Here is an 18,939-nt window from a genome sequence, read left to right on the forward strand (position 1 = left end):
AAGATCATTCAGCAAGAATAATTTGAACTATTTCATGTATCTGTTAGAAATGGAAAACTGGAGTGATGTATACAACCTTAATACCGTAAATGAAGCATACGACACATTTCTTAAAGTGTTCACCTCGTGCTACTTTAACATAGCATTTCCAAAACAAACTAACAAATGATGAACCGCGTAGAGAAAAAACTTGTGTTACAACTGAAATTGTAGAAGCAAGTGAAAAATGAGGTTCTTAAACAAACTTAAAAGGGAGGGAGAGATAACAAATCAATTTGAGAAATACTATGCTAAGTATAAGTCTGAATACAACTATGCTAAAATCAACTAAACAAATGCACAACGAGAACCTTATTAGAAACTCTGACAATAAAACAAAAACCATGTGGGACATAGTAAAGAGGGTAACAAACGGTAATAATAAAAGAATGGAAAACATCACCCTAAATCAAAACAGTGAAACTGTAAAGAATCTGTAAATACTGTGTGGGAATTGCACAAAAATTGACAACTTCCCAAGACAATAGGAGCAGAATATATGAATCTATAAATTCTTGTTACAAAACAATGTTCGTGCATCCAGTCACTACCAATGAAATAAAAGTTATCATCAATAAAATGAAAAGTAAATGGTCCTGCGGACTGCGGTGTAGATGAAATACCTTCCACAATTATGAGACAGAGCGACTCTTACATTGCCCAATCACTGTGTCACATAGCAAATCTGTGACTCTCAACAGAGTTATTTCCAAATAAAATGAAAGAAGCCAAGATAAAGCCCATAAGAAGGGTGATAAACAAAGCATGGAAAATTACAGACCAGTTTCATTACTCTCACAATTCTCAAAAATTATTGAAACTGCAATGTATAATCAAATCAAAATATCATCAACTCTTCTCAACACGAATTTTGTAGAGGGAAATCAACGGTATCAGCTGTATTTGAATACCAAGAATACGTGAGGGATCTGTTCAGGGGCGGCCGCTCATAAGGACGATGCGGAAATTTGAAGTTTTTACTGTAGAGCTTGAGCTTCTGGTAAGGCAAATATCACCTTTCCAGTGAGATATTTACTTTGCTGCCCTATTTGACATATCAATTAGTCATGTTGGACAGGAAACTTTTTGTGCGTAACATTTTTACTAGTAATTTTCACGTTCAATGCACGTAAATATTCGTCATTGTGCTCATTAGACTGTGTAAAAACTAATATCCCTTCTTCTGAATTTCCCCTCTGTTAAGTTAAAAAATGCTACAACTAAATCTGTCAGAATTCTATTTCTTCTTCCATCTTTCGTAATCTTCGCATTACTGTTAAATAATTATTAATTTATCATAATATGTGCAAACGTGCAAAACATGATATTCGGTAAAGACGAATATATCAATTTCTTATCATGTTGGCTGTTATATACGAAATTAATCGATTAAACTCACATTACAAGTACAGCAAATTTGTGAGCTGTCGCCCTTCCACTTTGGATCACCACGAGCCGCCACTGGATCTGTTTGACAATAGGGGCCAATGTATAGGGCTTATTCTTGATTTGACAAAAGCTTTTGACTTAGTGCCTCATAGTCAGCTACTAAAGAAGCTAAATAAGTATGGAATAAGAGGCAAAACAAATGATTGGTTTCCATCGTACTTACAAAACCGCACCCAAATCGTAGAGATCAGGCAGGTAGATGAAAAAAGCAGGTGCACAACAACATGTGTCTCAGAACAATGTAGAATAACATGTGGAGTTCCCCAGGGATCTATACTGGGACCAGTACTGTTCGTGTTATACATAAATGAATAAAATATCATTAAGATCTTTTACTAGAAGATTTATTTGAACTTCCGATGATACACTTTTAAACAGACAGTTCACCCGATACAACTCGTAGGCCTAGACCTATTAGTTGTACCGAAGTTTATAACCCTGGTCTTTTGATGATGCAGGAGAACACCTTATTCAGAGTTGGGTAGTGAATTATCCGCCGATGGAGTACAAGTACACCAGCCGAACCGAAGAACGAGGCAAGATATTTCCCCAAAGTCCCCTGAATCATCAGCCTTTCAGCAACCAGGAGAATATCCCACGGGCTTACAAAGATATTGCCCTTTTATACAAAAAATTAGTTTACATTTTACCAAGGTAACTCCATAGTTGTTTATACATTCATAGTTTCAGCATCTCTGCAAGAATTAAGTTAAACAATCCTTTACCTATTGAGATATTAATATTAACACATTTTTATAAAAAGAAATCTAACATTTTTAAGGAAAAAAATTCAACACTAATTTGTACAACACAGATTATTACAACACAGTTTGAACAGTTTGTGCTTGAAAAAGCTGCTGTTGACTGGGACGACACAATCAAACCCCAAAAACAACCGAAACCTGCAAAGCTTTTAAGAGAGAATTATACAAATATTTACTGGAACATTGCTTTTACTAAATTGATGAATACCTAAACATGCAATAATAAAATTTCCTTCTATCTTTTTATTCTCTTATATTCTTTAATGTTTTTCTCATTTTTATACTTTTCACTGTATATATATACTGTACTTCATTGTTATACTCCATGATATTTTATTAGATTCCACTGTAATCGTGCACTGTATTGACAGTATATTATTGTTGAAATGCTCATGGTATTGTAAACGGAAACTGGTAACATTTCCATTGCAGTATTTCATAACAGCTTATATGTCACTCTATTTTACTATATTTCATGTGTACATATTCTGTATTTCAATGTATATTGCAAGGTTTAAGATACTGTAAAGACAAATTGACATGTTCGATATCACTGCATGTAAATGCAAACAATGTGATTCATGGACGAAATCAATCAATAGTTATAAAACTTACATCTTCGTACAGTTAATGCTAGTTATAACGTACTGGAAATAGTCACTCGGTCACCTCTCTCCCCTCCTGGTTAATTTGAATTAGTCGAATAGTAAAATAATATTAATTCAGACGAAATTTCCATATACTTTACATTCTCAATAACAGAAGTACAGTACCTTGAATAATGTAGTGTCGAAAACGGACGGTTTTGGCCTCTCTGGCAGGTTCCACTCAGAAAGGATACCGCTAGAGGCGCTGGTGTCGGTACAAGTGCATGGCATTCGTCTGCTTATAATGGAAGTAAATGGAGTTTTCGCTACAACGTCTGATTCTTTTACAAGAAGCATTTCTATGAATGTGATAATTGCTATGATATTTGGTACAGTGGTTGCGAAGATATTAACGAACATTCTAGACAGTCGACCACGTCCTGTTATCATCATACTTTCGTTAATAATACGGGGTAAAAATTCGCGTGGAATGCTCTTGGCAACTAAATTTTTGTGTATGAATTAGGTTCATTATTATTATTAACAAAATCATCATTTCTTTTAAAGATATACACACTGAAGCATTTGTATTTTTGATATTTACTGTCTCTTTTCTTCCGCTTTAAACTAATCGCGTCGATGATGATAATGATGATTGCATGAAACGACAAGGGGAACCCCACAAAACTTTCTTAGTGCCATCGACATGAGTGTAGGGACACTTTCAAACCAATGGGACAAGCGACACGGGATGTTCACAATGTCACACTAGTGACACACACTTCCAGACTGTAAAATAGCATTCATTGCACATGAGGGTCCAAACAGCAAACGATACGTTCATATGGCGTATTCGCGTGCTACTTGTTACTTCGGTCGGAAAGCTCCTTAAAGGAAGGGTACTCAGACCGAAGCGACGCGCTGCAGGGGGGAGTTCCCAACTAAGTGACAAGCGACATGGTGCCTTCAATCTATTAGCAAGCATTCGCTGCTAACTGTGCGAACAACAGATAGGTGGCACGATAAACCGCACATTAACATTACAACAACATATCTACAATAGGTGACATGATAAGCCACACGTGTCGCTTTGTCGCTTGTGCGTCGCTCAAACTGGGCCATTTCCTCAATAGCTTGCAACATGTTGCCGTGGTTTGTTGTTAGCGCATGCTCGATGCAATGAGTATCTTGCTTTAGGGAGATCGTTTCCAAGCAACATGTGTCGCTTCGGTATTAAAGTTGCCTTGGACCGAAGGACCCGTGTCGCTTTGGTGTCAAATCCTCGTATCGTTTGTCGCGTGGCGCTTTGGTGTAAAATCTCCTTGAGGAAACGATGCAGTCAGAGCTTGTGTCCCTACGGTTCGAAAGGCTGCATTGATTACGGACTGCTCGCTTCCAAGCGACACTTGTGGTATGAATAGTATCTCAGGATATTATTTATATTCTAATAACTAGAGCCCGGAAGTTTGGAAAAATGCCTCTTTTTATCTACTGCATATATTGATAAAATTTTTCCGGATATACGTTTCTTATGTTGTTTCGAATGTTTTGGAAGCCTTTTCATTTTGCCTATTTTGCCTATTTGGGACCCCACTGCCTATTTTTAATTATAATGCCTTTTTTTTTGCCTTTTTCAATGAAATTTGACATTTTTTTAAAAAAATGTGTATATAAATTATTTTTCTCCCCAAAATACGTTGTTGGCATTTATTTTTCTTCCGTTTATTATGTGAATAATATTCGCCTTATTAAAGTAGTATTGAACTCACGTATGTTTCAACATTGCTGAAGGAGAAAAGTGTGAGAAAAAAGTATTTCATGCTGAGTCAGGATATTGCGTTTCGGTTAACATTTCTTGTGCATGATTGACTGCTGAAGTGGACAGGTTGATTTCGAATACAAATAAAATATTTCTGAAATCTCCCTCTCGAACCCGAAAATTTCAGGAAGTTGCGATTGAGCTTAGTTTACCTCAGCAACCAGTCTTGACGAGATAGGGAACCTGGATATCAGCAGCTATATATTATGGTAACAACCTTCAAAAAATCAGTGAGGTGATCGATGCTCTTCCAGAAAATGAAGCGGCTTCAATTCGTGAAGTGAAAAAACTCCTGTGCTATTCAAGTTTAGTTTTGCACAGTATGGTGCATTGCCAGAGACAATTACAATTATAGCATCCATGAAAATCTTCGAGGAATCTATGCAGCAGATGATGGAAGTGCCAGGAGAAAAGGGGTGAGCTGTTGCGGAAAAGTGCTAACGGGTAGTGAGTGCAAATGAGGACTTGAAACAATTGAAAACAATTTGTGATATTCTAAAAGGTGAAAATGTGGTTACCAAAATGAGTCCAGCTACATTAGCTTGTTTTATGTATGCTCCAATAACTTCTGTCGAAGTAGAAAGATCATTTTCTATTATGAAAAACATTCTCTCTGACAGACGACTATCAATGAATGTTGAGAACTTAAAAAGCACCTTGTAGTTATGTGCAATGAAGACGGAGAAAATTGAAATGCTCTTCCAAATTTAGATTTTAACATTTTGCCAGAAATTATAGATAAAAGTAAGCGACTTCTAAATGTGCCTTTTTTCGGTTTATTTTGCCTTTTTTTCATTTTTAGTGCCTATTTGCCACATTATAAATGCCTTTTTGCCTGCCTGTTTTAACGAAAATAAATGCCTGAACTTCCGGGCTCTACTAATAACATAGAAAAATAAAACTCTAGTACACAATCCAACACCTGACGTCCGGAATCACTTTGCGATGTTTCTTCTTGTGTTACGCATGCTATTTATTTATTCATTTTATTTTACTTTTCTTTCCAAATTAATGCCGTTTCGTGACTGCAAATCACTCCACAAATATAACTGTTTCCATCAATTCACGTACCGCATTTCAAGATAAACAAATCTACACAGTATATTCCAAAAACTAACAGTCACATTACTTTGATAAGAAAATTAGCACTCGTACTGATCGCACTGCCATCTATGTTTTCATCCGTCTGAGGAACTAGTTTCTTGGGTCATTTTCCACACTACGTTATTCAAGGCGCTGTAACAGAAGTCTTAGCCTCGCCAGGATTTTAGTGACGTCTGTCTCGTTCTCGGTCTGGTCTCGAGTTGTTCAAATGCCAATCACGGCCCCGTCTCTCGGAGCCTCCCCGATGGCGCAGTGGTAGCGTCGTGGCCTTATAAGGGGTCCCGGGTTCGATTCCCGATGGAGGCACATAGTGGTTCGGATTCCACTCTAAATTTTAGGTCCAGTCCCGATTAGCCTTACTGTGCATAAAGTGGACTTAAAAAACAACTCAATCAATCGGATTCGATACTTGTCTCGGTACTGTACCTAGTTAATTGTTGATTAGTCCAAAAAAAGAGCTTTAGATGTGGCTGTCATTTCTCGGTTTATCATCCTTTGTCTTTCCTCAGGTTTCCTCTGCCTACACACAGACGCCGTGCCTGGCAACGTTGGTCTCCTGGATATGGTCGAGGCACTGAAATGGACGAAGAACCACATCCGATATTTTGGAGGCAACCCTGACTCGATCACCATCTTCGGACAGAGCGCTGGAGCTGCCTCAGTCCACTACATAATGGCTTATCCACCAGCGGAAGGTATTGAAAATATCAGTTTATTCATAGCTTATCCACCAGCAGAAGGTATTGAATAAATCAGTTTATTCATAGCTTATCCACCAGCAGAAGGTATTGAATAAATCAATCTATTCATAGCTTATTCACCAGAAGATGGTATTGAATAAATCAGTTTATTCATAGCTTATCCACCGAGAGAAGGTATTGATAAATCAGTTTATTCATAGCTTATCCACCAGTGGCACGGCCGTCCGGAGGGGGCAGTGGCCCTCCCTGGAAAATTAGTGTCAGTCCAAAATTATACATTTCACACTTATACTGTCATTATTGTAAGAGCTAATAATTACCAGTAAACAATTACGGGTAAAAATTGTTGCAGGAAGTTCTTGATTTCAAATTGAAGCAGTGTTTTAAGTAAGAATTCCTTCTTTCTGTTCGCCGGAAAAATGTCTTTGCTTGTCGTACCTGGAGAGAAATACTGCGGACGCCCATGGGTAGTGGAAGACACTGAACCAATTTACTCATGGCTTATATTGAATTACATAAATCAATTCAATCTTGGTTATTTGCATATTTCCAGGTGGAGGTATTGAATATATCAATTTAGACACTAAATATATGTATTTATATAGCATTATAGAGCGAGTGTAGTAATTTAGACTTAATTTTCTCCCTAAATATATACACCATAAAAATGCATATACGAGGGTTTATCAAAAAGTTGAAATATTTTAATCATCTGTCTATTCATAGGAATGTACCAGCGTGCCATATCCCAGAGTGGCTCAGTGATGGCTTCCTGGGCTCTGGACAGAAATCCCCTGGACGCGGCTCTTGGAATTGCTGGACGTTCAGGTTGCAACCAACAGGATATGACCCAAGTAGGAGAATGTTTGAAGAAAGTGAAACCTCTGACCTTGATAAAAATGTTTTGGGAGTATAAGGTGGGTTTAGTATTACCAGTTCCGTATTTATACTTTCATATCGTGGGCCATAGTTTTTCATCTTCAGTCCAAGCACTACATACCACGGTTCTAGTAATTTCGTTGGATATTCGCGACATAAGAGCGGTGTTTTACAAAAGTGCATAACATCTCAATTGATGAAAACTGCGGTCGACATTTCTTGTGGCCCATATCTTGTCACGGGTTTGTGTCATATGTTTAAGGTCAATTTGTGAAAATCCTTTCCGGACAAACTTAGTATCTCCAAAACTGCGATACACAATTGCAACGTCTCTCGCATACGTCATCACATCCGCCATGTTCGTCCGTCTGACCTCTAGCTCAGGAGCGTGTAGCAGCGGGCCCTCTCAAAATCTAACAAACGGAGTCGACACAAAAGAAGTTTAACCTTAAATGCTAGCATATAACAGTTGGAGGCAAGAAAGACTCTAATATTTACCTCAGCGCTTGCTGGGTGAAAACAGCGGAAAACTGCGAAAGCCTTGAGAACAGTAAAATCGGTGATTCACATAGACTGCAGATCGATTCAACATGATTATTAAAAGCAAAAGCAACAAGTTACTAATTACAGGTTACAGTGCCAGGTATGCACAAATTTAGATACAGGTTTTTACAGTGTACAAACTTTCAAATACAGAACCTTTACGGTATACTGAAATACAAGGCTTTGGCAGTGTATTCAAATACAGGATTCTTACAGTGAACACCTTAAGACATTACCTGTGTCAACCTCTCCTATCGTACATATTTTATCTCAATTACCTATTTCCCTACCGCCCCAAAGAAAAGAACACGTTTATTAACAAAAACAGGGGTGGGGAGTAGGAGGGCCTGCGGATTAATCCATGACACAGCAGAAAATCTGTTACAACAGGTGTCATGTTACATCCGCATACCAGTCTGTTTAGACAACATCCGGTGTAATTGAACTCCTGTGACCTTGACGACATCCGGTGATGGGCGGAAGTATCAATGGAAAATTTTCACTTACCTGTTGACCTTGACGACATACGGTGATGAGCGGAAGTATCAATGGAAAATTTTCACTTACCTGTTCACCTTGCAGACATCCGGCGAAGAGTTTTGTGGCGAAGTGGAAGGGGGACGGGGTAATTGAACTGTGAAGTTGTTTCTTGGTGTATGCTAGTGGAGGATATGCGCGCGCATATCCTCCACATATTCTGTGTAAGATGCAAAGACAGCGTTTTGTGTGCGGCGGTGGCGGCGCGGACGCGCGCGCGGATAATTTTGTTCCCCGCGAAATATTTAAAGTTTTAAAAATAAATTGGGTAAAGCTAAACTTTAAAGTGTTCTTCTCCGCCAGCGACATAGTTTAAAATTAAAATTGTTAAAGCTGATATTTCAATCAAGTGGTTCCGGGTTCGATTCCAAATGTTGGCAAATTTAGATACATTATTATATTTGTTTAAAAGTCCAGATTAGCTTTTGTGCACAAAGAGGAAATAAACTAAATTGGAAATAGGTTGTAAAAGTTAATACTGTAATTCCCAATGTTGTCAAATTGCCTACTAATGATTTTCTTTTTAAGTAAAAAAGAAGTGCGTTAACAGTCCCGATTAGTATTTATGCACGTGTTACTGCCTTGTAATGAACAGGTCTCGGGTTCGATTCCCTATGCAATCAAATGGTGTAATTGTTATTGTTCCAATTGTAGGTGTAGTTTGAGTCCCGATTAGTCCCATTTTTGCATAAATTGTGTTGTAATGAGCAACAATAGCTTAGTGGTTAACGCTGGAGATTGGAAATTAAGAGGTCTCGGGTTCGATTCCTCTTGAAGACAAATTGCACAATGCTTCCGAACACAATGTAAACTGTAGATCCAGTAACGATTAGCATATCTGAACATAAAATGGAGTTGAAACAAAAAAGATGGCGGCAAGAATGTCCAGTGGCATACTCTCAAGGAGGGAAATAAGGGTGTAAAATGATTTTGAAAGGGCTAAACTAAAAAATACTAACGGAAATATGTCCTATTCTATTTCTCGAGGAAAGATAGCGTTTTTTTCACATAAAGCTAATTTTTAATGATTGTGTCTTTGATTTCACAAAGGAAAATTGCAGAATAGAGTGGGTGCCAATTTTATCTGTAGATTCAGTTATGATTGGCTAGTATCAGCATAAAACGATATTGAGACAATTAATGTTGAGTGGCGTACACTACGGAGAATTTAGGGGATGTGTATTTCGAAATGGTTGAAGTTCAAAGAATAAATAAAAAAATATATTTCACTCTAGTTGTTAATGAGTAGGGTGTTCTGTGGGGTTCTGGGTCAAACTTTGTACGAGGCCTATTATTTTTATTAATTTAAGCACAATGGAAAACCTATTTTGATGATGTTTTTGTCAATTTTATACTATTGCAAATCTGTGTTTTTTCACCTCATACTTGGTACGAGTGGTACGAGGCCTATTATTTTTATTAATTTAACCACAATGGAAAACCTATTTTGATGATGTTTTTGTTGATTTTATACTATTGTAAATCTGTGTTCTTTCATCTCGTACTTCGTACGAATGTCATAATTTCTTACGAGTTAAAGTACACCCACACCCATCTACACCCACCCACACCCACACCCACACCTATTTACTTCCGGTCCACTTGACAGATACTGTGAGTTTTTCCAGTCTTTTTTTTTAAGTATACACCAACGCACACCCAAGCCCACCCACACAAATTTACTTTCGGTCTACTTCTGGTCTACTTGGTTGGTTATGACGTAATGCGATGACGTGTTGTTTTCTGATTGGTTGGATAATGACGTAATGCGATGACGTGGTGTTTTCTGATTGGCTTACTGTTTCTGATGTTTTCAACGCGGTCCGCGCTTAGGTTATTTAAATGCGAAAGCATTACAGGTCAGTCAGTATCGTGAGAGTGTTTGAAGATTGCGGACGTGTTGTTGCAGTGCTGCTCATATTTTTTTTTGTTAAAAGTTAAGTATTCAATTTATTTTAAAAGCTACATAGCTCATACGTAGTTAGAGAGGGGGTACGAGCAAACACCCCCCCCCCAAATCTAACAATTTCATAGTGAGCTCTCTTAGTCTAATTTAACTGAAAATCATGATTTTAGCTGATTTTTCCAAGTGTAAAAGACTGAAAATTTGTTTTACGCAAGAGCTTAAATTCCAATTTTATTGTATAAAAATTCTTTTATAGTTGCAGAAGTTCAAAAAACACAGTTCTACTACACTTGCCTGGCGCTGGGATGCACCTGCACTCCACCATATGTCTAAAAGTGTAGCGAACAAGACGGGGCTAATAATTTCTTAATTGCAATGATTTTTCCAAAGAAACTTCTGCAACAAAGAACTGTTGGCAAGAGTTCTTATGTAAGCTAGTTGTTTTACTCAGACAAATCAATAGTCCTGCATTCCAAACATTCCTCGAGTGTGCGTGCGTGTGTGTAGATGTGACGTTGACCTGTTAAGAATGTCACGTCAATAATACTAGTTTGGGAATGTCATGACCTTCTCCTTTCTCTATAAAAGAAGAGAGAGAGGGGCATGTAAGTTACTTGGCTAAGAGGAATTTCCTGAGAATTCTTTCCATTCTAAATATTCCTGTGTGTATGTGTGTGTGTGAATGTATGTGTGTAGAGATTGATGCGCTTATGTATGTGTGTAAACATTAAGGCATTGACCTGTTAAGAATGTTACATCTATAATACTGTCTTGGGAATGTTATGCCCTTCTCTTTACAGCTATGTGTGGGCATTAACCTGTAAAGAATGTCACATCAATAATACTAGCTCAGGAATGTCATGACCCTCACCCTCTTCCTCTATAGGAGGTTATGTGAATGTGCTGATTGGTTGACGAAGGGAATTTCCCGATTAGTAAATTGAGGTTATGAATATAAATATTTTGCTAATTTGGAATGCAAAAGCTCAGTTCTTGACTCCCTCAGGGATTCGAATCCTGTTAGGTTAAACATCATAAAACTTTCACAGCAAGAATTCTCATATGGACTGACGATTTTTTTAACAGACTTAATAATGAGTTATAACCTGTGTTGCGATGTCACTATAAACTGTATACAAAATATACAGTCCCTAGAATGAGATGGATGAGGCTTATGAACCTCGACCTATACAGTTGTACAATCTGGCAATGAATGGATGTTTCTTTTTATTAAGCATAGCAGTGTGTTTTCGCTTATTTTAATATCAGGCAACAATGTTAGAAAGTGTGTGCATGGCCAAAAGAATACAATTTAAAATCACTAATGTAATATGAACTCCCTTCACTTGTGTGTATTTGAATATGAAAGTGAGATACTTTTAATAATTGAGGAGAACAATCACAAATAAGCTTGCAACGGTATTGGGAGGGGTTACGAGTTCAAACTTCAGACGATTTCTGTTAATCTGCTAAGGCCTAGGGTGTACGGATATCAGTACGAAAATTTGTAAAAAAGAAGAGGCAATTTTGGTTAATGGCAACGATGAGGATGAATAATGATAATTATGATGAAATTGATGTGTGGCACTTAGAAAACAAAACTTCAAAGTGTATTGCACCAACAGCTACAATTGTCCCCCTTCCCCCGACACAAGGTAGTTAACAGAGGTGTACTTTTGTTGGTTTACGACTCTGAGGGCTTAAGTTACTATGTTCACCTATAGCTGTACATATTAAGAAAATAAATGACCTGAGCAATAAAATATAACAATACCGATTCTGGCCTTTTGTCGGATGACGTAGTGGTAACGTTGTTGCAATCACACTTCTGATGGTGTATAAACTTAATTGTTTTGCATAACATGAAATACTGTTAATGGAAATGTGTTGTTTCTAATATTCTATATAGAAAGCAGATAACAAGAAAAAGAAGAAAATAAATGTTGCACGCAGATACGAAGTTTCAACATAAACACATATATGATCAGACGGGATGTCAACGATGCGTTTATAAGTAACATGTGCTTATTCAAAATTCAAATAGTGCAGTGGGAAACAACTAACTAACTAACTCTCTAGACTTCTTAAACCCGAAGAGAGCAAATACAAGCACACGCGTAAATAATTAAATAAGTTACAAGGGGCTGAGACATGGTTCGAATTTTTTGATCTAGGTATGGATGCAGACAGGTACTAAGTTTTGTGTGTGGACACAATTGATAATGGAAAAATCCCATCCAACACAATAACATAGTAGTAATGTTGGTCTTGCCTTGTTCCCATCGATAACATAGTGGTTACACGAAAGAAAGAAATAAAAAAATAAAAACACTGTCCCCTATTAAGAAATACTTCTCGAAATTATTCAACTACTTTTTTTCTCTTCCTATTTTCGTAACTAACAAAATTGTTTTGTCAAACGTTTGGATGACTATGAAAATATTGAAACATATGATGTAATAATAAAATGTTGTTGCATTGTAATCAAATGAATTTGTTGAATACACTCACACACACACATACACACAGGAATATTTAGAATGGAAAGAATTCTCAGGAAATTCCTCTTAGCCAAGTAAAACAACTAGCTTACATAAGAATTCTTGCCAACAGTTCTTTGTTGCAGAAGTTTCTTTGGAAAAATCATTGCAATTAAGAAATTATTAGCCCCGTCTTGTTCGCTACACTTTTAGACATATGGTGCATCCCAGCGCCAGGCAAGTGTAGTAGAACTGTGTTTTTTGAACTTCTGCAACTATAAAAGAAATTTATACAATAAAATTGGAATTTAAGCTCTTGCGTAAAACAAATTTTCAGTCTTTTACTCTTGGAAAAATCAGCTAAAATCATGATTTTCAGTTAAATTACACTAAGAGAGCTCACTATGAAATTGTTAGATTTGGGGGGGGGGTGTTTGCTCGTACCCCCTCTCTAACTACTAATTTTCTCAGGGGAAAAACACAAAACACACAATCAAGTCAAAATTGAATCTGTGTGAAAAACAACTTGAACCACTTTCAAAATAAAATAATTGTAGCTATTACGATAAAATTTTCAGCTATGTTATTTATACAGAATTTCCAGAGACAACAAGTAACATCTGATCACACCAAAACTCAATCTGATTGAAATTACTATGAGCTATGTAGCTTTTAAAATAATTTGAATACTTAATTTTTAACAAAAAAAATTATGAGCAGCACTGCAACAACACGTCCGCACTCTTCAAACACTCTCACGATACTGACTGACCTGTAATGCTTTCGAATTTAAATAACCTAAGCGCGGACCGCGTTGAAAACATCAGAAACAGTAAGCCAATCAGAAAACAACACGTCATCGAATTACGTCATAACCAACCAAGTAGACCAGAAGTAGACCGAAAGTAAATTTGTGTGGGTGGGCTTGGGTGTGCGTTGGTGTATACTTAAAAAAAGACTGGAAAAACTCACAGTATCTGTCAAGTGGACCGGAAGTAAATAGGTGTGGGTGTGGGTGTGGGTGGGTGTAGATGGGTGTGGGTGTACTTTAACTCGTAAGAAATTATGACATTCGTACGAAGTACGAGATGAAAGAACACAGATTTACAATAGTATAAAATCAACAAAAACATCATCAAAATAGGTTTTCCATTGTGGTTAAATTAATAAAAATAATAGGCCTCGTACCACTCGTACCAAGTATGAGGTGAAAAAACACAGATTTGCAATAGTATAAAATTGACAAAAACATCATCAAAATAGGTTTTCCATTGTGCTTAAATTAATAAAAATAATAGGCCTCGTACAAAGTATGACCCAGAACCCTCCCGAACACCCTACTTTAATGCAAGTTAATTTATCACCAAAGCTTCGGTTCTTGTTTTAGCAAATTGCACAATACTTCTGATTGTATTCTAAACTGTCCCGATTATCCTATCTGAGCATACAATGGAGTTGAATCAATCAAAATGGCGGCCAATGTGTCCAGTAGCATACTCACAGAGGGAAATTAGAGGATATGTGCATCGAAATAAGTAAATTAAAATGGTAACAGCGAAAATGGGTTCGATTCTATTTATCGCTTTAAGGTGGTTTTGGGGTCTCCTGTTAGCTTATTGATTAATTTAGTGATCTCATAATCAAGAAATTGCTGATGGATGAAAAATTTCAAAGTGGTTCGAATTCAAATTTAACTTGTAGGTCTGATTCCGATGAGACTATCTGAGCATAATAAAATCGACGCAAAGAAATGAAAAATAGATAACCTGAGAGATGTGTAAAGGTGTTTGTGCATAGAAATTTAATGCGTTAAAGAGGCCGGGTGTTGGATTCCCGGTGGAGGTAAACTGCAAATTAGACAGCCCCAATTTTAATTGGAGATTTTTTTTATGATTAGTCAATATGAACATAAAATGAAGTTGAAAGAAGCAAGATAGCGTCCAGCATGTTTAGTGGTGTATCTTGAGAGGGGGAATTCGGGGACATGTGTTTTGAAATGGCTGAAGTCCAAAATAAAGCAAGTTCTGTGTTAAGCATTTTTAAAATTAATATTTACCGAAAGGAAAATATTGGTCGAGTCGAAATTTTCTCATGTAACTTTTATGAAACAAAGTAAAAAATGAAAGCATGCAAATCATTTAGAAAAATGAAACTCTTCTCAAACGGAAGAAATATCTGTTGTTTGTTCCCGTACAACAAAAGTTGTTCTCTGATGTTTCTTGTTCGCAAGAAAAGTTACCAAAAAAAAGTTTTTAAAAATTCGCAAAGACATTGGAAAGATAGTGAAAGAAAGTTCTAGCTTGTGTTTTATCTTAGTTCAAAAATTTCGAACGAAATGTTTTTTTTTATCGATTATGGAGAAAGTTTGTTTTTATTGCGTGCATGTCGATAATATTATATTTTGCTTACGTTGGCTATGATTTGATAAAATGAAATATAGAACCGAATTTAGAGTTTTGTTACAATGAATTTATTCATGTTGTTTCAAAGTGAAAAGTTGTGAATGTCGAAACAATGTTTGTCAAAGTAGATTTCTATCTTAAGACATTTTTTTTAAGTCCAAGTTATTTTTTCAGAGCTGCAACTTGTTCTCTGATGTTTGTTAGTAACAAAAAGATCGTGGAAAGTTATTTATAAAATTTAAACATTTCTGAAACACAGAAAAAAAGAGGAATAAAATTGTTGTTTCAAAGTGAAAAATTGTGAAAGTTGTCAAAGTAGATTTCTATCTCAAGACAATTTTTCAAAGTCGAAGTTACTTTTTCAGAGTTGCAACTTGTTCTCTGATGTTTGTTAGTTCGGAGAAAAAGATGTAAAATTATTTTTAAAAGTTAAAAACTTTCTGAATGGTATCGGAGAGTGGTAGAACGTTCTAGCTTAATAAGAAAATTTCGATGGAAAAATATGTGTCCTATATTTGGACGGGTTAAAGTTACAGTGGTGTAAGTCACTTTGTAAAAAAAAGACACAGAAACCAGATCTATATAAGTCAATCTGTTAACAGAAAACGTGAAGTAAATCAGAGATTCATTCAACTGGCAACAGATGACAGTTTAACGTCTAGTGATAAAGGAAATAGCTCTTGTGTTGGTCAGCAAAGTGCTGTGAGTCAGACTCTTTTTTTAAAAAGGAAAAGTGACTTACGCCACTGTAACTTTAACCCGTCCATTTGTTGAAAGTGAAAAGTTTTGACGGTATTATTTTTGTCAGAGTAGAAACTTTTCAGAGTCAGAAAATGTTTTTCAATATCGAAGTTGTGATTTTCAAAGTTAGAGTTTTATTTTTCTCTCCCAACAGAAGTAAAATATTCAAACATTTTGGTTATGTAATTGTAAAACCAATATATACCGCAAGGAAAATGTTTTCGTAGTCGAAATTTTCGTGTAACTCTTATGAAACTAAAGGTGAAAATGAATGTTAATTTCAAATGTTTCTGAAAGTGAAAACAAGTTTCTATCAAAGCATGCAAATTATTTCGAATATGGAAACGTTTTTCAAAGCGAAGGAATCTGTTGTGTGTTTCTACGCAACAAAAGTTTTTTTTTTTATTTTTATGTTTCTTAATCCCAAACAAGCAGATACGGAAAAGTTATTACCATCGTTTTTTGTTTCAACTCCATTTTATGTTCAGATAAGCTAATCGGGGCTGGATGCACAGTTTACATTGTGATCGGAAGCGTTGTGCAATTTGTCTTAAAGAGGAATCGAACCGGAGACCTCTTAATTTCCAATCTCCAGCGTTAACCACTAAGCTATTGTTGCTCATTACAATACAATTTATGCAAAAACGGGACTAATCGGGACTCAAACTACACCTACAATTGGAACAATAACAATTACACCTTTTGATTGCGTAGGGAATCGAACCCGAGACCTCTTCATTACAAGGCAGCAACATGTGCATAAATACTAATCGGGACTGATAACGCACTTCTTTTTTATTATAAAACCCGGGAACTTGATTAGAGCATTAACTTTTACAACCTATTTTCAATTTAGTTCATTTCCTCCTTGTGCACAAAAGCTAATCTGGACTTTTAAACGAATAGAATTATATATCTAATTTTGCCAAGATTTGGAATCGAACCCGGAACCACTTGATTGAAATATCAGCTTTAACCATGTTATTTTTAAACTATTATCTATGTCGCGGGAGGAGAACACTTTAAAGTTAAGCTTTACCCAATTTATTTTTAAAACATTATATATTTCGCGGGTAATAAAATTATCAGCGCGCGCGTCCGCTCCGGCGCACACAAAACGCTGTCTTTGCATCTTACACAGAATATGTGGAGGATATGCGCGCGCATATCCTCCACACACACAAGCATACGCACGTGTTAGGTTAGCTTACACCAAGAAACAACTTCACAGTTCAATTACCCCCTCCCCCTTCCATTTCGCCACAAAACTCTTCGCCGGATGTCTGCAAGGAAAAAAACCTTCCGTCAAAAGCGTTCGCGCATCTTCCCTGCCGTTATCGGTGCTGGGCGCAGTGTAGCTAGGTCAGACTTGAAAAAAATCGGGAGATTGTTCCTTGGGAAACCAGATCTAATAGTAGCGGATGAACGACGTTCTCGGGGGCGGGGGATGTGTGGCATAGGCGTGCGCACTGAGGGGCATGCGGACGTCCGCAGATTTTTTCCAGCGAGGGGGGAAACAATGTATTTTTATCAGGCGGGTAAACGAGGCATATTACCGTGTAATAATGTTGCCCTCTCAGAAAACGCCACTTGAGTTTGAAATTATCACGTTCCTACATCCTTATTATAATAATGGATGTAAATTACTGTGACTGAAATCAACTCATACATCTGAAATAATAGGTACTTTTATGTCAACATTCATTTTCCAGAAGGGGAGGGGGGCGACCATCCTTGCACATCCTTCTGGACGTCCATGCCGCTATATAATTTTGTAGAAAATTAAGTATTTAAGAATAATATATTAAGGATAGAAAATTAATTATTTTCAAGCCGATGAAAGTTTCTCTAGCAAATTTCTTGTCAGTTATGTTGCTGCATTCAATACATATATATATATATATATATATATATATATATATATATATATACATACATACATACATACACACACGCACACATACACATACATGTATAAAATAATTTGCCCACGCTACGAAGTCAGTGTTTCTACCTAGTAAGGCAAGGACGTTTCACTGCGTTTGTGTCACTTCATCCATTTCATTAGTTTTTCATTCATCCATATTGTCGTACTTACCCATAGAGACACAAAAGCGACGTCAAATACCTAAAATAGAAATAGATTTTCGGGTGGGATAAAATATAACCATCTAAAAATAGTAATGTAGTAATAGTAGTAAAATAATAATAATGTCCTAGCACAATTGGGTATCGTTTGGCATAATTTCACAGTTCAAACAGCACTTTTCATGGCTGAGTGGAGTTCCACTCTATCTCTCCCCTCCATGTTCAAGTAAGATGAGCAGGCCGTTGGAGGTGTCATAGCAATAATTTTTATGGAATTCTTCCGAGAAATCAATAGGTCTGGCAACACTGATGTTGGCCGCTCTGAAGGCTCCTTACCCCTGTCCTTTTCCCCACCCACCACGATGAGGTTCTGCGCAGGTTTCTTTCCTTGTAGTTCCACTATAGGTCAAAATTTTGCATTGATACTTCCGCTCATCACCAGATGTCGTCAAGGTCAACAGGCAAAGGAAAATTTTCCATTGATACTTCCGCCCATCACCGGATGTCGTCCAGGTCAAAGGAGTTCAATTACACCAGATGTTGTCTAGACACACTGGTATGCGGATGTAAAATGACACCTGTTGTATCAGATTTTCTGCTGTGTCATGCATTTATCCGCAGGCCCTCCTATTGTGGAGAAAGGGAAGTAAGAGAGCGTGATTACCCGGTGAGCACGTGTTACCGGGCCCGACCCTGTGGCCGAGTGGTTAGCACATCGCGCTGCGACGCCAAGGGTCCCGGGTTCGAATCCCGGTCGGGCTTCGTTGTTTGTGAATGTCCATTCATCAATTTCATCATTTCATCACTCATCCCCATCTTCGCAAATTAGCCAAGAGGCAAAAAACGCGAAGTAAAATAAACTAAATCAATAAAACAATAAACGTGTTACCGGGAAGGGAC

The 18,939-nt window shown here is 37.0% G+C and overlaps 1 protein-coding gene across 1 annotated transcript in view; it reads left to right on the forward strand.

The window, feature by feature from the left end:
* Positions 1-18,939, forward strand: part of LOC145988399 (juvenile hormone esterase-like) — a 145,444-nt gene that overhangs the window by 23,462 nt on the left and 103,043 nt on the right. Inside the window, exons 4-5 of the mRNA XM_083123282.1 lie at positions 6,272-6,457; positions 7,190-7,380. Of these exons, the coding sequence (XP_082979408.1) occupies positions 6,272-6,457; positions 7,190-7,380 (377 nt within the window). The remainder of the gene's footprint in view (positions 1-6,271; positions 6,458-7,189; positions 7,381-18,939) is intronic.

Source organism: Lepisma saccharinum, chromosome 5 (assembly GCF_977018435.1).
Source record: "Lepisma saccharinum chromosome 5, izLepSacc3.1, whole genome shotgun sequence".
In the NCBI taxonomy this organism is placed as follows: Eukaryota; Metazoa; Arthropoda; class Insecta; order Zygentoma; family Lepismatidae; genus Lepisma; species Lepisma saccharinum.